At 46.9% G+C, this 22500-nt stretch overlaps 1 protein-coding gene across 2 annotated transcripts in view; it reads right to left on the reverse strand.

Moving 5' to 3' along the window:
- LOC135521077 (NIPA-like protein 2) overlaps positions 1–22500 on the reverse strand; it is a 52400-nt gene that overhangs the window by 22756 nt on the left and 7144 nt on the right. Inside the window, exons 2-3 of one of the 2 annotated variants that reach the window (XM_064947015.1) lie at positions 10818–10886; positions 7201–7372 (exon numbers count right to left, since the gene is read on the reverse strand). In XM_064947015.1, the coding sequence (XP_064803087.1) occupies positions 7201–7372; positions 10818–10886 (241 nt within the window). The remainder of the gene's footprint in view (positions 1–7200; positions 7373–10817; positions 10887–22500) is intronic. The other variant, XM_064947016.1, reaches the window with a different exon arrangement.

Genomic DNA, 22500 nt, shown 5'->3' on the forward strand with positions numbered 1-22500 from the left:
GAACACCACAGAGATGACTGACATTAAGGAACACCACAGAGATGACCGACATTAAGGAACACCACAGAGATGACCGACATTAAGGAACACCACAGAGATGACCGACATTAAGGAACACCACAGAGATGACCGACATTAAGGAACACCACAGAGATGACCGACATTAAGGAACACCACAGAGATGACCGACATTAAGGAACACCACAGAGATGACCGACATTAAGGAACACCACAGAGATGACCGACATTAAGGAACACCACAGAGATGACCGACATTAAGGAACACCACAGAGATGACCGACATTAAGGAACACCACAGAGATGACTGACATTAAGGAACACCACAGAGATGACTGACATTAAGGAACACCACAGAGATGACTGACATTAAGGAACACCACAGAGATGACTGACATTAAGGAACACCACAGAGACGACAGACATTAAGGAACACCACAGAGATGACTGACATTAAGGAACACCACAGAGATGACTGACATTAAGGAACACCACAGAGATGACTGACATTAAGGAACACCACAGAGATGACTGACATTAAGGAACACCACAGAGATGACAGACATTAAGGAACACCACAGAGATGACAGACATTAAGGAACACCACAGAGATGACAGACATTAAGGAACACCACAGAGATGACTGACATTAAGGAACACCACAGAGATGACAGACATTAAGGGACACCACAGATGACAGACATTAAGGAACACCACAGATGACTGACATTAAGGAACACCACAGAGATGACAGACATTAAGGGACACCACAGATGACAGACATTAAGGAACACCACAGAGATGACAGACATTAAGGAACACCACAGAGATGACAGACATTAAGGAACACCACAGAGATGACAGACATTAAGGAACACCACAGAGATGACAGACATTAAGGAACACCACAGAGATGACAGACATTAAGGAACACCACAGAGATGACTGACATTAAGGAACACCACAGAGACGACAGACATTAAGGAACACCACAGAGATGACAGACATTAAGAAACACCACAGAGATGGCAGACATTAAGGAACACCACAGAGATGACAGACATTAAGGAACACCACAGAGATGACAGACATTAAGGAACACCACAGAGATGACTTCTGATGACATCTCCCATTTTCTTTACATAATAATGTCATGTGTGGTGTCTACCTTCATAGATTCAGTCACCTGGACACTATGTGACCTGCAGTATAGTAATATCCATCTATCATACATACCTGGTCCACACACCTACAGTCTCACATGTATAGGAGTCTTGTCGCTAATAATCAGAGAGGCTGAGAGAATCTCTGGTGTCGCAGATTCCTACAGAGTCGCTTCCTCTGTCTGTCCTTTGTTAGATTTAATAATGATCACAGTAATACTGTCACTCTGTCATTCTCACTCCCAGGAACTCAGAGGAAGGTGAGAGAAGGTGAACCCAATGGTATTAAAGCAAGGTGAAAGAAGGTGAACCCAATGGCCTCAAAGCCAGGTGAAAGAAGGTGAACCCAACAGTTTTAAAGCAAGGTGAAAGAAGGTGAACCCAATGGTCTTAAAGCAAGGTAAAAGAAGGTGAACCCAATGGTCTTAAAGCAAGGTGAAAGAAGGTGAACCCAATGGTCTCAAAGCAAGGTGAAAGAAGGTGAACCCAATGGTCTCAAAGCAAGGTGAAAGAAGGTGAACCCAAAGGCCTCAAAGCAAGGTGAAAGAAGGTGAACCCAAAGGCCTCAAAGCAAGGTGAAAGAAGGTGAACCCAATGGCCTCAAAGCCAGGTGAAATAAGGTGAACCCAATGGTCTTAAAGCAAGGTGAACCCAATGGTCTCAAAGCAAGGTGAACCCAATGGTCTCAAAGCAAGGTGAACCCAATGGTCTCAAAGCAAGGTGAACCCAATGGGTCTCAAAGTAAGGTGAAAGAAGGTGAACCCAATGGTCTCAAAGCAAGGTGAAAGAAGGTGAACCCAATGGTCTCAAAGCAAGGTGAACCCAATGGTCTCAAAGCAAGGTGAACCCAATGGGTCTCAAAGTAAGGTGAAAGAAGGTGAACCCAATGGTCTCAAAGCAAGGTGAACCCAATGGGTCTCAAAGCAAGGTGAAAGAAGGTGAACCCAATGGGTCTCAAAGCAAGGTGAAAGAAGGTGAACCCAATGGTCTCAAAGCAAGGTGAAAGAAGGTGAACCCAATGGCCTCAAAGCAAGGTGAAAGAAGGTGAACCCAATGGGTCTCAAAGCAAGGTGAAAGAAGGTGAACCCAATGGGTCTCAAAGCAAGGTGAAAGAAGGTGAACCCAAAGGGTCTCAAAGCAAGGTGAAAGAAGGTGAACCCAATGGGTCTCAAAGCCACCATTACAATCTGATCTCTAGACTGACATTGTTGTTATGTGCCAAAGCTCATATCCACACATTACATGTGAAGTCACACAATGAAACCATAACTATTGACACGGTGATTTCCTGATCCAATAGGAGATGTTGACTGGTTGGTTGATCCTGACCACCAGGTGGCTGATAACATCCCATACAGAGAGCTCATCTCACGGTTAAGGTTTCCCTCTGCCTTTGGGACAGACGAGATCCATCTCCTGTAACCATAGCAACTCCTCGTGAAGCCAGATTCAGGAGTCTCGTCGCCGAGAGAAGCTCTCGTGTCGCAGATTCCTACAGTCTCTTCCTCTGTCTGTCCTTGGTTAGATACACTAATAATAATATTTATATTTAGTAAATAATATATAGCAGCAGTAGTAGTGTAGTAGTAATAGTAGTAGTAGTGTAGTAGTAGTGGTAGTAGTAGTAATAGTAGTAATAGTAGTAGTAGTAGTAGTAGTGTAGTAGTAGTGGTAGTAGTAGTAGTAGTAGTAGTGTAGTGGTAGTAGTAGTAGTAGTAGTAATAGTAATAGTAGTAGTAATAGTAGTAGTAGTAATAGTAGTAGTAGTAATAGTAGTAGTAGTAGTAGTAGTAATAGTAGTAGTAGTAGTAGTAATACCACAGCCCCCATTCTAATTACCACACCCCCCTCTCCATCTCTCTCCTTCACACCCCTTCTCCATCTCTCTCCTTCACACCCCCCTCTCCATCTCTCTCCTTCACACCCCCCTCTCCATCTCTCTCCTTCACACCCCCTCTCCATCTCTCTCCTTCACACCCCCTCTCCATCTCTCTCCTTCACACCCCCTCTCCATCTCTCTCCTTCACACCCCCTCTCCATCTCTCTCCTTCACACCCATCTCTCCATCTCTCTCCTTCACACCCATCTCTCCATCTCTCTCCTTCACACCCCCCTCTCCATCTCTCTCCTTCACACCCCCTCTCCATCTCTCTCCTTCACACCCCCTCTCCATCTCTCTCCTTCACACCCCCCCTCTCCATCTCTCTCCCTTCACACCCCTCTCCATCTCTCTCCTTCACACCCCCTCCATCTCTCTCCTTCACACCCCCCTCCATCTCTCTCCTTCACACCCCCCTCCATCTCTCTCCTTCACACCCCCCTCTCCATCTCTCTCCTTCACACCCCCTCTCCATCTCTCTCCTTCACACCCCCTCTCAATCTCTCTCCTTCACACCCCCCTCTCACCCCCTCTCCATCTCTCTCCTTCACATCCCCCTCTCCATCTCTCTCCTTCACACCCCCTCTCCATCTCTCTCCTTCACACCCCTCTCCATCTCTCTCTTTCACACCCATCTCTCCATCTCTCTCCTTCACACCCATCTCTCCATCTCTCTCCTTCACACCCATCTCTCCATCTCTCTCCTTCACACCCCTCTCCATCTCTCTCCTTCACACCCCTCTCCATCTCTCTCCTTCACACCCCTCTCCATCTCTCTCCTTCACACCCCTGTCATCAATTCTTCCCTCCTACATGCATCATTCCTGGACAAACGTCAGGTGTTTCTCTCAGGGTCACATGTCTTCAGTCCAGCAAGACATTTTCCCAGGGAGATGTTAAATATACCAACATCAAATCTTTGAATTTAACTGAAGATAATAACCCTTCTAAAATCTGACATCACTACTCACAATACCATGTGTCATCGTCTGTGATTTCCCCATTTGTCCTCTTCTCTCTCGGTTTCTGACTCGACTGTGAGCTGTTCTACAGGATGCCAGCCCTCTCCAAACAACCCCCCAGCCTGATAACACGCTCATAAGTTACCATGGTGAGGACTGATCACTCTGCAGCCTGGAGCTGGGAGGCATAGTCTGTTTAAATTAACAGTATAAAACTAAAAAAGACCCATTGAAGTCACTTAGAATGTGTGCGTTTCCACCCTGGGATCACTACTCACTACTCCTAAAGCACCCTGGGATCACTACTCACTACTCATAAAGCACCCTGGGATCACTACTCACTACTCCTAAAGCACCCTGGGATCACTACTCCTAAAGCACCCTGGGATCACTACTCACTACTCCTAAAGCACCCTGGGATCACTACTCCTAAAGCACCCTGGGATCACTACTCACTACTCCTAAAGCAGCCTGGGATCACTCCTCACTACTCCTAAAGCACCCTGGGATCGCTACTCCTAAAGCACCCTGGGATCGCTATTCCTAAAGCACCCTGGGATCGCTATTCCTAAAGCACCCTGGGATCGCTACTCCTAAAGCACCCTGGGATCGCTATTCCTAAAGCACCCTGGGATCGCTATTCCTAAAGCACCCTGGGATCGCTATTCCTAAAGCACCCTGGGATCGCTACTCCTAAAGCACCCTGGGATCACTACTCACTACTCCTAAAGCACCCTGGGATCACTACTCACTACTCCCAAAGCACCCTGGGATCACTCCTCCTAAAGCACCCTGGGATCGCTACTCCTAAAGCACCCTGGGATCACTACTCACTACTCATAAAGCACCCTGGGATCACTACTCCTAAAGCACCCTGGGATCACTACTCCTAAAGCACCCTGGGATCACTACTCACTACTCCTAAAGCACCCTGGGATCACTACTCCTAAAGCACCCTGGGATCACTACTCACTACTCCTAAAGCAGCCTGGGATCACTCCTCACTACTCCTAAAGCACCCTGGGATCGCTACTCCTAAAGCACCCTGGGATCGCTATTCCTAAAGCACCCTGGGATCGCTATTCCTAAAGCACCCTGGGATCGCTACTCCTAAAGCACCCTGGGATCGCTACTCCTAAAGCACCCTGGGATCGCTATTCCTAAAGCACCCTGGGATCGCTATTCCTAAAGCACCCTGGGATCGCTATTCCTAAAGCACCCTGGGATCACTACTCCTAAAGCACCCTGGGATCACTACTCACTACTTCTAAAGCACCCTGGGATCACTACTCACACTCCTCCTAAAGCACCCTGGGATCCTCCTACTCCTCCTAAAGCACCCTGGGATCACTACTCCTAAAGCACCCTGGGATCACTACTCACTACTCCTAAAGCACCCTGGGATCACTACTCACTACTCCTAAAGCACCCTGGGATCACTACTCACTACTCCTAAAGCACCCTGGGATCACTACTCACTACTCCTAAAGCACCCTGGGATCACTACTCACAAAGCACCCTGGGATCACTACTCCTAAAGCACCCTGGGATCACTACTCACTACTCCTAAAGCACCCTGGGATCACTACTCCTAAAGCACCCTGGGATCACTACTCATAAAGCACCCTGGGATCACTCCTCCTAAAGCACCCTGGGATCACTACTCCTAAAGCACCCTGGGATCACTACTCCTAAAGCACCCTGGGATCACTACTTCTAAAGCACCCTGGGATCACTACTCACTACTCCTAAAGCACCCTGGGATCACTACTCCTAAAGCACCCTGGGATCACTACTCCTAAAGCACCCTGGGATCACTACTCACTACTCCTAAAGCACCCTGGGATCACTCCTCACTACTCCTAAAGCACCCTGGGATCACTCCTCACTACTCCTAAAGCACCCTGGGATCACTACTCACTACTCCCAAAGCACCATGGGATCACTACTCACTACTCCTAAAGCACCCTGGGATCACTCCTCACTACTCCTAAAGCACCCTGGGATCACTCCTCACAAAGCCCATGTAGAACTTTCATAGTCCAAAAAGCCATCAAAAAAGTAGAGAAATATTGTGATATGATATCTTGGCCATATTGCCTGGTCCCAGGTCTGTTTATGCTGTGTTGCCAACCTGAAGAGTTGGCCAGACAGATCTGAGACCAGGCTAGGATAAAGGAGAGGACCGCACCCGAAGGTCAATATTTAACCTGCCATTAGAACGTTTACACTGAACATGTGACAGCTGCACCTGCCGGGGTAGAGAACGGCTTCACTGGGATTGGTGGATTACAGAAACCAGCAAGCCATCCGATTGGCTAAAATGGGATGTGTCACCTGGAGGTATATTAGCGCGGCTCTCTAGACGTTGCATCATGATCCGAGGTCAGTTTTGTGTTTTTCCCCTTCTGATTGGTTTAAGGTCAGGATAAGCTGATCCTAGACCTGTCCTTATACAGTTCTAGAGTCAGGATTGGAGAGGATAAGCTGATCCTAGACCTGTCCTCATACAGGCCTAGAGTCAGGATTGGAGAGGATAAACTGATCCTAGACCTGTCCTCATACAGGCCTAGAGTCAGGATTGGAGAGGATAAACTGATCCTAGACCTGTCCTTATACAGTTCTAGAGTCAGGATTGGAGAGGATAAGCTGATCCTAGACCTGTCCTCATACAGGCCTAGAGTCAGGATTGGAGAGGATAAACTGATCCTAGACCTGTCCTTATACAGGCCTAGAGTCAGGATAAGCTGATCCGAGACCTGTCCTCATACAGGCCAAGAGTCAGGATAAGCTGATCCGAGACCTGTCCTTATACAGGCCTAGAGTCAGGATTGGAGAGGATAAGCTGATCCGAGACCTGTCCTCATACAGGCCTAGAGTCAGGATTGGAGAGGATAAGCTGATCCGAGACCTGTCCTTATACAGGCCTAGAGTCAGGATTGGAGAGGATAAGCTGATCCGAGACCTGTCCTTATACAGGCCTAGAGTCAGGATTGGAGAGGATAAACTGATCCTAGACCTGTCCTTATACAGGTAAATTCTACCAGGAAAGTGGCAATTATACGAGGGGTTTCATGTTGATGCTTAATGCAAGAAATGATATAAAATAAATAAAATCTACTAAAATAAAATCTAGATAAATAAACAACAATACTAAAGAAAGGTTTTGCGTGGTTACCTATGACTGAAACACAGCCCAGTGGTGCGATGAGGGAGGCCGGGGCGAAGCCGTAGGCTGCAAAGTTCCCCAGCTCCCCGAGTCCCATCAGAACCACGCCGCTCCACCACAGCACTGAGGTGTAGTAGGGCCTGGAGGCGCCGAGCTGGGACTGGCGCATGTGGGCGTATTTCTGACAGCGAGAGGAGAGGGCACAGAGTCAAAGAACAGCACTTCATTCGCATGTTAAGAGGAGCATTGGGAAAATACACAGATAATACAGTAGCTAGCATAACATCAGTAAACACTAGTGTTGTTTCTCATAGTACTGTACACGGCCCCATTAAAACACTAGTGTTGTTTCTCATAGTACTGTACACGGCCCCATTAAAACACTAGTGTTGTTTCTCATAGTACTGTACACGGCCCCATTAAAACACTAGTGTTGTTTCTCATAGTACTGTACACGGCCCCCTAAAACACTAGTGTCGTTTCTCATAGTACTGTACACGGCCCCCTAAAACACTAGTGTTGTTTCTCATAGGTACACAGCCCCATTAAAACACTAGTGTTGTTTCTCATAGTACTGTACACGGCCCCATTAAAACACTAGTGTTGTTTCTCATAGTACTGTACACGGCCCCATTAAAACACTAGTGTTGTTTCTCATAGTACTGTACACGGCCCCATTAAAACACTAGTGTTGTTTCTCATAGGTACACGGCCCCATTAAAACACTAGTGTCGTTTCTCATGGTACTGTACACGGCCCCATTAAAACACTAGTGTCGTTTCTCATGGTACTGTACACGGCCCCATTAAAACACTAGTGTCGTTTCTCATGGTACTGTACACGGCCCCATTAAAACACTAGTGTCGTTTCTCATAGTACTGTACACGGCCCCATTAAAACACTAGTGTCGTTTCTCATAGTACTGTACACGGCCCCATTAAAACACTAGTGTTGTTTCTCATAGTACTGTACACGGCCCCATTAAAACACTAGTGTTGTTTCTCATAGTACTGTACACGGCCCCATTAAAACACTAGTGTTGTTTCTCATAGTACTGTACACGGCCCCATTAAAACACTAGTGGTGTTTCTCAAAGTACTGTACACGGCCCCATTAAAACACTAGTGTTGTTTCTCATAGGTACACGGCCTCGTAAAACACTAGTGTTGTTTCTCATAGGTACACGGCCTCGTAAAACACTAGTGTCGTTTCTCATAGTACTGTACACGGCCCCATTAAAACACTAGTGTTGTTTCTCATAGGTACACGGCCTCGTAAAACACTAGTGTTGTTTCTCATAGTACTGTACACGGACCCATTAAAACACTAGTGTTGTTTCTCATAGTACTGTACACGGCCTCCTAAAACACTAATGTTGTTTCTCATAGTACTGTACACGGCCCCATTAAAACACTAGTGTCGTTTCTCATAGTACTGTACACGGCCCCATTAAAACACTAGTGTTGTTTCTCATAGTACTGTACACGGCCCCATTAAAACACTAGTGTTGTTTCTCATAGGTACACGGCCCCATTAAAACACTAGTGTTGTTTCTCATAGTACTGTACACGGCCCCATTAAAACACTAGTGTTGTTTCTCATAGTACTGTAAACGGCCCCATTAAAACACTAGTGTTGTTTCTCATAGTACTGTACACGGCCCCATTAAAACACTAGTGTCGTTTCTCATAGTACTGTACACGGCCCCATTAAAACACTAGTGTTGTTTCTCATGGTACTGTACACGGCCCCATTAAAACACTAGTGTTGTTTCTCATGGTACTGTACACGGCCCCATTAAAACACTAGTGTCGTTTCTCATAGTACTGTACACGGCCCCATTAAAACACTAGTGTTGTTTCTCATAGGTACACGGCCCCATTAAAACACTAGTGTCGTTTCTCATAGTACTGTAAACGGCCCCATTAAAACACTAGTGTTGTTTCTCATAGTACTGTACACGGCCCCATTAAAACACTAGTGTTGTTTCTCATAGGTACACGGCCCCATTAAAACACTAGTGTTGTTTCTCATAGTACTGTACACGGCCCCATTAAAACACTAGTGTTGTTTCTCATAGTACTGTAAACGGCCCCATTAAAACACTAGTGTTGTTTCTCATAGTACTGTACACGGCCCCATTAAAACACTAGTGTTGTTTCTCATAGTACTGTACACGGCCTCCTAAAACACTAGTGTCGTTTCTCATAGTACTGTACACGGCCCCCTAAAACACTAGTGTTGTTTCTCATAGTACTGTACACGGCCTCCTAAAACACTAGTGTTGTTTCTCATAGTACTGTACACGGCCTCCTAAAACACTAGTGTTGTTTCTCATAGTACTGTACACGGCCTCCTAAAACACTAGTGTTGTTTCTCATAGTACTGTACACGGCCCCATTAAAACACTAGTGTTGTTTCTCATAGTACTGTACACGGCCCCCTAAAACACTAGTGTTGTTTCTCATAGTACTGTACACGGCCCCATTAAAACACTAGTGTTGTTTCTCATAGTAATGTACACGGCCCCATTAAAACACTAGTGTTGTTTCTCATAGTACTGTACACGGCCCCATTAAAACACTAGTGTTGTTTCTCATAGTACTGTACACGGCCCCATTAAAACACTAGTGTTGTTTCTCATAGTACTGTACACGGCCCCATTAAAACACTAGTGTTGTTTCTCATAGTACTGTACACGGCCCCATTAAAACACTAGTGTTGTTTCTCATAGTACTGTACACGGCCTCCTAAAACACTAGTGTTGTTTCTCATAGTACTGTACACGGCCCCATTAAAACACTAGTGTTGTTTCTCATAGTACTGTACACGGCCTCCTAAAACACTAGTGTTGTTTCTCATAGTACTGTACACGGCCCCATTAAAACACTAGTGTTGTTTCTCATAGGTACACGGCCTCCTAAAACACTAGTGTTGTTTCTCATAGTACTGTACACGGCCCCATTAAAACACTAGTGTCGTTTCTCATAGTACTGTACACGGCCCCATTAAAACACTAGTGTCGTTTCTCATAGGTAAACGGCCTCCTAAAACACTAGTGTCGTTTCTCATAGTAATGTACACGGCCCCATTAAAACACTAGTGTCGTTTCTCATAGTACTGTACACGGCCTCCTAAAACACTAGTGTCGTTTCTCATAGTACTGTACACGGCCTCCTAAAACACTAGTGTTGTTTCTCATAGGTACACGGCCTCCTAAAACACTAGTGTCGTTTCTCATAGTACTGTACACGGCCTCCTAAAACACTAGTGTTGTTTCTCATAGTACTGTACACGGCCCCATTAAAACACTAGTGTCGTTTCTCATAGTACTGTACACGGCCCCATTAAAAACACTAGTGTCGTTTCTCATAGTACTGTACACGGCCCCATTAAAACACTAGTGTTGTTTCTCATAGTACTGTACACGGCCCCATTAAAACACTAGCGTTGTTTCTCATAGTACTGTACACGGCCCCCTAAAACACTAGCGTTGTTTCTCATAGTACTGTACACGGCCCCATTAAAACACTAGTGTTGTTTCTCATAGTACTGTACACGGCCCCATTAAAACACTAGTGTTGTTTCTCATAGCTACACGGCCTCCTAAAACAAACACCCCTTACCTGTATATTCAGAGAAATGCTGATGAGGAAGTTCCCACATATTGAAATGATGATTCCCAAGAGGTATGTCTGAAAAACAACAGCAAAACAGATCAGAAGGAAACCGCCGAGTATCGTCCCGTAGAGAACGCCGCTGGACGAGTGGCCTCGTCCCGTAGAGAACGCCGCTGGACGAGTGGCCTCGTCCCGTAGAGAACGCCGCTGGACGAGTGGCCTCGTCCCGTAGAGAACGCCGCTGGACGAGTGGCCTCGTCCCGTAGAGAACGCCGCTGGACGAGTGGCCTCGTCCCGTAGAGAACGCCGCTGGACGAGTGGCCTCGTCCCGTAGAGAACGCCGCTGGACGAGTGGCCTCGTCCCGTAGAGAACGCCGCTGGACGAGTGGCCTCGTCCCGTAGAGAACGCCGCTGGACGAGTGGCCTCGTCCCGTAGAGAACGCCGCTGGACGAGTGGCCTCGTCCCGTAGAGAACGCCGCTGGACGAGTGGCCTCGTCCCGTAGAGAACGCCGCTGGACGAGTGGCCTCGTCCCCGTAGAGAACGCCGCTGGACGAGTGGCCTCGTCCCGTAGAGAACGCCGCTGGACGAGTGGCCTCGTCCCGTAGAGAACGCCGCTGGACGAGTGGCCTCGTCCCGTAGAGAACGCCGCTGGGACGAGTGGCCTCGTCCCGTAGAGAACGCCGCTGGGACGAGTGGCCTCGTCCCGTAGAGAACGCCGCTGGACGAGTGGCCTCGTCCCGTAGAGAACGCCGCTGGACGAGTGGCCTCGTCCCGTAGAGAACGCCGCTGGACGAGTGGCCTCGTCCCGTAGAGAACGCCGCTGGACGAGTGGCCTCGTCCCGTAGAGAACGCCGCTGGACGAGTGGCCTCGTCCCGTAGAACGCCGCTGGACGAGTGGCCTCGTCCCGTAGAGAACGCCGCTGGACGAGTGGCCTCGTCCCGTAGAGAACGCCGCTGGACGAGTGGCCTCGTCCCGTAGAGAACGCCGCTGGACGAGTGGCCTCGTCCCGTAGAGAACGCCGCTGGACGCAGTGGCCTGCGTCCCGTAGAGAACGCCACTGGACGAGTGGCCTCGTCCCGTAGAGAACGCCACTGGACGAGTGGCCTCGTCCCGTAGAGAACGCCACTGGACGAGTGGCCTCGTCCCGTAGAGAAACGCCACTGGACGAGTGGCCTCGTCCCGTAGAGAACGCCACTGGACGAGTGGCCTCGTCCCATAGAGAACGCCACTGGACGAGTGGCCTCGTCCCCATAGAACGCCACTGGACGAGTGGCCTCGTCCCATAGAGAACGCCACTGGACGAGTGGCCTCGTCCCATAGAGAACGCCACTGGACGAGTGGCCTCGTCCCATAGAGAACGCCACTGGACGCAGTGGCCTCGTCCCATAGAGAACGCCACTGGACGAGTGGCCTCGTCCCATAGAGAACGCCACTGGACGAGTGACCTCGTCCCATAGAGAACGCCAGGGGTCTGCTATAGCCAGTCATTGGAGGGGGAGGTCCGCTATAGCCAGTCATTGGAGGGGGGGGTCCGCTATAGCCAGTCATTGGAGGGGTCCGCTATAGCCAGTCATTGGAGGGGGTCTGCTATCGCCAGTCATTGGAGGGGGGGTCTGCTAAAGCCAGTCATTGGAGGGGGGTCTGCTATAGCCAGTCATTGGAGTGGGGTCTGCTATAGCCAATCATTGGAGGGGGAAGGGGGGGGTCTGCTATAGCCAATCATTGGAGGGGGAAGGGGGGGTCTGCTATAGCCAATCATTGGAGGGGGAAGGGGGGGTCTGCTATAGCCAATCATTGGAGTGGGTGGGTCTGCTGTAGCCAGTCATTGGAGGGGGGTCTGCTGTAGCCAGTTATTGGAGGGGGAGGTGTCTGCTATAGCCAGTCATTGGAGGGGGGGTCCGCTATAGCCAGTCATTGGAAGGAGGGGTGGTCTGCTATAGCCAGTCATTGGAGGGGGGTGGTCCGCTATAGCCAGTCATTGGAGGGGGGGTCTGCTATAGCCAATCATTGGAGTGGGGGGTCTAATGTAGCCAATCATTGGAGTGGGGGGTCTGCTGTAGCCAGTCATTGGAGGGGGGGTCTGCTATAGCCAGTCATTGGAGGGGGTCTGCTATAGCCAGGCATTGGAGGGGGGGGGGCTGCTATAGCCAGGCATTGGAGGGGGGGTCTATGTATCTATCTACTGGATCTATTACCTGGGCTAATGGGGGAGGTTTAGGCCTTAAACAGGAATGGATTACAGTAATAAAATGATGGAAGAGGAAAATAAGACATTGAAAACTACAGTGGACTCCGAGACACCACAGAGAGGCTACGGTATGATTATAAAACAATGAAAGCTGAATGACTTGATCTAAAGTATAGAAGAATGAAGAATAATACTGTCATGAAGGAGAATAAAGGAGAATAATATTGTCATGAAGGAGAATAATATTGTCATGAAGGAGAATAAAGGAGAATAATACTGTCATGAAGGAGAATAATATTGTCATGAAGGAGAATAATATTGTTATGAAGGAGAATAAAGGAGAATAATATTGTCATGAAGGAGAATAATATTGTCATGAAGGAGAATAATACTGTCATGAAGGAGAATAATATTGTCATGAAGGAGAATAAAGGAGAATAATATTGTCATGAAGGAGAATAAAGGAGAATAATATTGTCATGAAGGAGAATAATATTGTCATGAAGGAGAATAAAGGAGAATAATATTGTCATGAAGGAGAATAATATTGTCATGAAGGAGAATAATAGTCATGAAGGAGAATAAAGGAGAATAATATTGTCATGAAGGAGAATAATATTGTCATGAAGGAGAATAAAGGAGAATAATATTGTCATGAAGGAGAATAATATTGTCATGAAGGAGAATAAAGGAGAATAATATTGTCATGAAGGAGAATAAAGGAGAATAATATTGTCATGAAGGAGAATATAGGAGAATAATATTGTCATGAAGGAGAATAAAGGAGAATAATATTGTCATGAAGGAGAATAATATTGTCATGAAGGAGAATAAAGGAGAATAATATTGTCATGAAGGAGAATAATATTGTCATGAAGGAGAATAAAGGAGAATAATATTGTCATGAAGGAGAATATAGGAGAATAATATTGTCATGAAGGAGAATAAAGGAGAATAATATTGTCATGAAGGAGAATAATATTGTCATGAAGGAGAATAAAGGAGAATAATACTGCCATGAAGGAGAATAAAGGAGAATAATACTGCCATGAAGGAGAATAAAGGAGAATAATATTGTCATGAAGGAGAATAATATTGTCATGAAGGAGAATAATATTGTCATGAAGGAGAATAAAGGACAATAATATTGTCATGAAGGAGAATAAAGGAGAATAATATTGTCATGAAGGAGAATAATATTGTTATGAAGGAGAATAAAGGAGAATAATATTGTCATGAAGGAGAATAATATTGTTATGAAGGAGAATAATACTGTCATGAAGGAGAATAATATTGTCATGAAGGAGAATAATATTGTCATGAAGGAGAATAATATTGTTATGAAGGAGAATAATACTGTCATGAAGGAGAATAAAGGAGAATAATATTGTCATGAAGGAGAATAATATTGTCATGAAGGAGAATATAGGAGAATAATATTGTTATGAAGGAGAATAAAGGAGAATAATATTGTCATGAAGGAGAATAATATTGTTATGAAGGAGAATAAAGGAGAATAATATTGTCATGAAGGAGAATAAAGGAGAATAATATGGTCATGAAGGAGAATAAAGGAGAATAATATTGTCATGAAGGAGAATAAAGGAGAATAATATTGTCATGAAGGAGAATAATATTGTTATGAAGGAGAATAATATTGTTATGAAGGAGAATAAAGGAGAATAATATTGTTATGAAGGAGAATAAAGGAGAATAATATTGTCATGAAGGAGAATAATATTGTCATGAAGGAGAATAAAGGAGAATAATATGGTCATACTACCTCCTGCTGAACTAGTCCCCGAGACACATTTGCACTGCGTTACACGGTACAATTATGGATTCATTTGTTTTTCACAGAATTCATTTATTGCATGGAAAGATTTAGTAAATTGTTTTTATTCATGCAGTATGGAACCCTGGACTTATGGGTAATGCAGAATGGGTTTGATGAACTTATCCTTGTTCTATTTAGGCAATATGGAACTTAGATAAAAGATGGAGTTGAATGTGTCTTTCTGCCCATCTTTTCATTTTAAAGTACTCAAATGTTGTTTTTGTTGCCATCATTCTTTATATTATTGATCTTGGGCTTCACAATATAGTTTAGTTACATTTCTCATTTTGCAGGAAGTCGGCCAGTCAGATGTACAGACAGACTTATTAGCCACTTCCTTTTGTCCCGTCTCTTTCAACCAGACAGTTTCTTCATTTCCTCATCGATCCATGGAGCCTTAAACAGATCTGACAGTCAGTTTCTTCATTTCCTCATCGATCCATGGAGCCTTAAACAGATCTGACTCAGTTTCTTCATTTCCTCATCGATCCATGGAGCCTTAAACAGATCTGACAGTCAGTTTCTTCATTTCCTCATCGATCCATGGAGCCTTTAACAGATCTGACAGTCAGTTTCTTCATTTCCTCATCGATCCATGGAGCCTTTAGCAGATCTGACAGTCAGTTGTTTATCAATAATTTGAAGAAGCAATTTCATAAATTCATAAAGTGCAGCATCTGAATGCTCCTTATAAATCACATCAGACCAACAAATAACATCCACATAAGAGTCACAGCTAAATCTTGTATGATCTCTTATATACTATTTTAGGCCCAGCTATTGGAGCTTTGTCTTTCCTGTACATAGCAACTATATTGTGATCACTGCATCCAATGGGTTCAGATACAGCTTTAGAACAAAGTTCTACAGTATTAGTACAAATATGATCGATACATGTGGATGATCTTGTTCCTGTAGTGTTTGTTAACACCCTGGTAGGTTGATTAATAACCTGAACCAGATTACAGGCACTGGTTACAGTGAGAAGCTTCCTCTTGAGTAGGTTGATTAATAACCTGAACCAGATTAGACACTGGTTACAGTGAGAAGCTTCCTCTTGAGTAGGTTGATTAATAACCAGATTACAGGCACTGGTTACAGTGAGAAGCTTCCTCTTGAGTGGGTTGATTAATAACCTCAACCAGATTACAGGCACTGGTTACAGTGAGAAGCTTCCTCTTGAGTGGGTTGATTAATAACCTGAACCAGATTACAGGCACTGGTTACAGTGAGAAGCTTCCTGTTGAGCGGACAGCTTGATGAAAACCAGTCGATATTCAGGTCCCCAAGAAAGTAGACCTCTCTGTTTACGTCACATACACTATGAAGCATTTCACACATATTATTTAGATACTGACTGTTAGCACTTGGTGGCCTACAGCAACACCCCACAATAAAAAGCTTTAGATGTGCCAAGTCAACCTGCAACCACAACACATCAATAACACTTGACATAAGCTCTTCTCTAAGCATTACAAGGAATATGGCTCGGGAATATATACAGCCACACCTCCCCCATAAGCATTCCTGTCTCTTCTATAGATGTTATATCCTTGCATGTATCATCAAATTAACTATCTAAGTGAGTCTAAGAAATGGCTAATGTATTAATGTTATTTGATGTTCATGAACCTTATTTGTAAGGCTACATATAGTAATATGGGCTATTTTCAGCACCTTTCCTGGGTAGCTTATCATAGATAGACATAATATGTAAAAGAGCAGACCAAGAAAGAGAAAAAATATATACATTCAGCTGTCCATTAATCAATTGGTGTGTGTGTGTGTGTGTGTGCAGCGGGGTTGAAGCTACGAACCCATAGGCTTGGCTCTCTCATCCCTTACAGGCTTTTGGCAGGGAGGGTGGACAATGAGCCTGTCGTAGGGAGGGTGGACAATGAGCCTGTCGTAGGGAGGGTGGACAATGAGCCGGGCGTAGGGAGGGTGGACAATGAGCAGGGCGTAGGGAGGGTGGACAATGAGCAGGGCGTAGGGAGGGTGGACAATGAGCCGGGCGTAGGGAGGGTGGACAATGAGCCGGGCGTAGGGAGGGTGGACAATGAGCCGGGCGTAGGGAGGGTGGACAATGAGCCGGGCGTAGGAGGGGTGGACAATGAGCCGGGCGTAGGGAGGGTGGACAATGAGCCGGGCGTTGGGAGGGTGGACAATGAGCCGGGCGTAGGGAGGGTGGACAATGAGCCGGGCGTAGGGAGGGTGGACAATGAGCCGGGCGTTGGGAGGGTGGCCAATGAGCCTGTCGTTGGGAGGGTGGTCAATGAGCCTGTCTGAGGGAGGGTGGCAAATGAGCCTGTCGTAGGGAGGTTGGCCAATGAGCCTGTCGTAGGGAGGGTGGGCAATGAGCCTGTCGTAGGGAGGGTGGCCAATGAGCCTGTCGTAGGGAGGTTGGCCAATGAGCCTGTCGTAGGGAGGTTGGCCAATGAGCCTGTCGTAGGGAGGTTGGCCAATGAGCCTGTCGTAGGGAGGTTGGCCAATGAGCCTGTCGTAGGGAGGGTGGCCAATGAGCCTGTCGTAGGGAGGGTGGCCAATGAGCCTGTCGTAGGGAGGGTGGCCAATGAGCCTGTCGTAGGGAGGGTGGACAATGAGCCTGTCGTAGCGAATGTAAGCAATGTCTGTATGTGCTCTGGCAGCTTTAATGGCTGGGGAAAATGATTTCCTATTCTGGCAGACAGCTTCAGGAGTGTCCTCGCTGAGGAAGATACATTCCTCTTAAGTTCTTGGCTGTTTCCAGAACAGTTGCTTTTGTCCTTGAACCTGAGGAACTTGACTACTATCGGCCTTGGCATCTCACCTTGGCCGGTGGTGGGCTTTCCAGTCCTGAGGGCGTGGTCCACCTCAATTTTCCTTATGTCCATCTCCAAAATCATTTCCCTCACTTTGTCCTCAGACTCCGTCCAGGTCTCGTGGAGATTCTGCAATTCTGTCCACAACCATGGTTGTTCCACCTTGATTGTCCCTCAAGATAATCTGATTTCTCCGTCATTGTTATCATGGATTCACACACCGAACTGATGTCCTCTCTCACGGGCTTACAGACTGCTTTCAACTTGCCCGTTCTCTTGTTTAAACTCATAGAGCTGACCCTGGGAGAACTGCAAACTGTTCTTCAGTTCCTGGACCTCTCTGGTCAGGTCGTCCATTCTTGAATGCTCCACCAGCATTTGGACAAAACACTTGAAGCTACAATATTTTGTTGTTGTTGTAACAACTGCTTGTACAACTCTTTTTGTTTGTTTAACAGATGCTTCACCTCAAAATGATACTCCCACCGGCTTTGGTGTTTGTGTCACGTCTACTCCCACTCCTCCCCTTCGAGGTCGCCGGTTTACTAACCACCGGTCCTGTGAACCATCATTACGCACGCCTGCGCTTCATCATTACGCGCGCCTGGACTCCATTACCTCCGCTTTATCTGGAACTCCCTTAGGTGCTTTCCCCAGGCAGTGTTGTTTCCTGTTGTTCATGTCTAGACGCTACTCCTACGTTGTATCATTCCAGGTTTCTTGTTATATTAAAACGTTCCACCTGCCTCTTCGACTCCCAGCGTCTACATTACAGAATACTGCCGGGCAAAATGGAAGCAGCAGGAAATCAGAACTTCTCCCAGAAGGTCGACGAGCAGGGATACCTTCTTCATACCTTCTTCTTCATCAACACCACGACCAACAACTGGGGACTGCTATGGAAGAGGTTCTTCATCTCAAACATACCAGAGAGCTATTTTCACCGGTCTTCCTCCTCATCACCCCTGCGACCTGCTTGCAGCCTCTCCGCGCCACGCAGACGCATCTACCCTCTGTTGGTGGCTGAAACCCAGGCCATGAAGGAGTACATCTATGAGGCGCTCCAATAAGGTTTAATCCGCAAGTCCACTTCTCCAGCGTTGGCTGGTTTCTTCTTCGTGGCCAAGACGTACGGAGGGTTAACACCATGTATTGATTACAGAGGACTCAATGAAGTCACCACCAAGTACCGTTACCGGAGCTGGACCTGCGGAGTGCATACAATCTCATCCGCATCTGGAAGGGTGATGAATGGAAGATAGATTTTAGCAAGATGTCTGGTCTCGACGAGTACTTGGTGATGCCATTTGGCTTAGCCAATGCTCCGTCAGTGTTCTAGGCATTTGTCAACAAGGTGCTCCCGGGACATGCTCGGACGCCAGGAGGTTGTTTATATGGATGACATTCTAGTCTACTCGGCTACCTTGGAAGATCACATCGCTCACGTTCGAGTAGTTCTGGAACGCCTCTCGGCTAACCACCTGTTTGTCAAGGCTGAGAAGTGCCAGTTTCATCAGGAGGCTCCTTCCCAGCCTACCAAATCAGCCCGTAAGGAGTGAAGATGGATGTCAAGAAGGTAGATGCAGTCAGCTCATGGCCAGTCCCAACCACCATAAAAGGGGTTACAACAGTTTTTTGGGTTTTGCCAAATTCTACCTCCGTTTCAACAGGTATTTGAGCTCCATCCCCGCTCCTCTCACCCTTCTCCTTAAGGGTGGTGCCCGTAGGTTGGTCCGGAGTCTAGCAGCCGACGAGGCCTTCAGTCTACTCAAGGGACGTTTCACCCTCCGCACCATTGCTCAAACACCCAGATTCCACAGTAGAATTTGTGGTGGACGCGTCAGAGGTGGGCGTGTGGGCAGTTCTGTCTCAACGACAAGGTCATCCACAGAAATTGTATCCGTGTGCATATGACTCTAAGAAACTGTCCCCCGCAGAGAGGAATTACAACGTCGGTGATTGAGAGCTCCTGGTGGTGAAATTGGCATTAGGGGTGGAGACACTGGCTGGAGGGCGCCAAGGATCCATTCGTCATCCTCACCGACCATCGGAACCTGGAGTACATACGGACAGAAAAGGAGTCTGAATCCGTGCCAAGCAAGGTGGGTCCTTTACTTCACAAGATTCAACCAGGTTAAAAAAAAACAACACCAAAGCCGATGCCTTGTCACGTCTCTACGATTCGGGAGATGGTCCTGCCCAGAATGCACCTGTAATCCCTTCCTATCGAGTTGTAGCCCCTGTGGTCTGGGACGTAGATGTGGGCGTTCGCCAGGCTCTGGAGATAGTGGGTGCGGGCTCTAACTGTCCTCCTGAAGGCATCTACGTTCCCACAGGGATTAGGGATCATCTGCTGACCTGGGCGCAGACAGATTGTCATCACTGGACAGTCAGGTATTTCTCGCACTACCCAATCTATATCTGAGAAGTATTGGTGGCCTACCTTGGCGCAGCACGTTAGTCGCTACGTCAACTCCTGATCAAAACAAATCCTTACGGAACGCTCCAGCAAGGAAACTCCTTCCCCTTCCCGTTATGGCCTTCCGGAGGACATCGTCTCTGACCATAGCCCCCAATTCACATTACGGGTGTGGAAAGCCTTTATGGAGAAGCTTAGGGTCACGGTCAGCCTCACTTCCAGGTACCGGCCTCAGTCCAACGGGCAGGTGGAGAGGATGAACCAGGAGCAGGGGAGGTTCCCGAGGAGTCACTGCCAGGACCGGCAGGGAGAGTGGGCCCGATTCCTTCCATGGGCGGAGTATGCCAGTGAAAGGGAGGACAGTAGCAGGAGACCCAACTGTGGTTTGTGACTGCTATCATTTCCCATTTGCAGTAATTCCGTTACTGATTTTCGGGAAATTCTGTTACCGATTCGCAACAGAATTACAAGTTTTAAATCACTTATTCATTCATAAACAAGTTTGATATCAGTAAAAGCACAAACTAATTGGTAGGTTTACCTTTACTTGTTAGTTCTGTGAACATTCATGATCCTCCCTCTTCATGAGGGAAAGGAATTAGAACATATCTTAAAGGGTTTCTGGTAATGGAATTACAAGGCATAAAAGCAATTTTTCTTAAACGTACAGGAGGCTAATCATTTCTCCAAAACTATACTGAACAAAAGTATTTAAAAAATGCTGAAAGAAAAGATCCCAAAAAATGTCTCTGAAATTGTGAAACAATTTGTTTACATCCCTGTTAATCCCATAAACCATCTCCAAGGTCAACCGGCCTCACAACCGCTAACCGGGTGTATGGTGTCGTGTGGTTTACTGATGTCAACATTGTGAACAGAGTGCCCCATTGTGGAGTTATGGTATGGCCAGGCATAAACTACAGACAACTAACAACTGTATTTTATCTATGGTCAATTGAAAGCACAGATATATCGTGACGAGATCCCGAGGCCCCAGTGTCGTGCCGTTCATCCGCCGCCATCACCTCACGTTTCAGTGGGATAATGCACAATGTCGCAAGGATCTATACACTTCCTGGAAGCTGACATTTTTTTCCCCAGTTCTTCCATGGTCTGCATTTTCACTAGACATGTCACCCCATTGAAGAGGAGTGGGGACAACATTCCACAGGCCACAATCAACAGCCTGATCAACTCTATGTGAAGGAGATGTGTCTCGCTGCATGAGGCTAATGGTGGTGACGCCAGATACTGACTGGTGTTCTGATCCACGCCAGATACTGACTGGTGTTCTGATCCACGCCAGATACTGACTGGTGTTCTGATCCACGCCAGATACTGACTGGTGTTCTGATCCACGCCAGATACTGACTGGTGTTCTGATCCACGCCAGATACTGACTGGTGTTCTGATCCACGCCAGATACTGACTGGTGTTCTGATCCACGCCAGATACTGACTGGTGTTCTGATCCACGCCAGATACTGACTGGTGTTCTGATCCACGCCAGATACTGACTGGTGTTCTGATCCACGCCAGATACTGACTGGTGTTCTGATCCACGCCAGATACTGACTGGTGTTCTGATCCACGCCAGATACTGACTGGTGTTCTGATCCACGCCAGATACTGACTGGTGTTCTGATCCACGCCAGATACTGACTGGTGTTCTGATCCACGCCAGATACTGACTGGTGTTCTGATCCACGCCAGATACTGACTGGTGTTCTGATCCACGCCAGATACTGACTGGTGTTCTGATCCACGCCAGATACTGACTGGTGTTCTGATCCACGCCAGATACTGACTGGTTTTCTGATCCACGCCAGATACTGACTGGTGTTCTGATCCACGCCAGATACTGACTGGTGTTCTGATCCACGCCAGATACTGACTGGTGTTCTGATCCACGCCAGATACTGACTGGTGTTCTGATCCACGCCAGATACTGACTGGTGTTCTGATCCACGCCAGATACTGACTGGTTTTCTGATCCACGCCAGATACTGACTGGTTTTCTGATCCACGCCAGATACTGACTGGTTTTCTGATCCACGCCAGATACTGACTGGTTTTCTGATCCACGCCAGATACTGACTGGTTTTCTGATCCACGCCAGATACTGACTGGTTTTCTGATCCACGCCAGATACTGACTGGTTTTCTGATCCACGCCAGATACTGACTGGTTTTCTGATCCACGCCAGATACTGACTGGTGTTCTGATCCACGCCAGATACTGACTGGTGTTCTGATCCACGCCAGATACTGACTGGTGTTCTGATCCACGCCAGATACTGACTGGTGTTCTGATCCACAACAGATACTGACTGGTTTTCTGATCCACAACAGATACTGACTGGTGTTCTGATCCACGCCAGATACTGACTGGTGTTCTGATCCACGCCAGATACTGACTGGTGTTCTGATCCACGCCAGATAC

This window comes from Oncorhynchus masou, chromosome 29 (assembly GCF_036934945.1).
Source record: "Oncorhynchus masou masou isolate Uvic2021 chromosome 29, UVic_Omas_1.1, whole genome shotgun sequence".
Taxonomy (NCBI): Eukaryota; Metazoa; Chordata; class Actinopteri; order Salmoniformes; family Salmonidae; genus Oncorhynchus; species Oncorhynchus masou.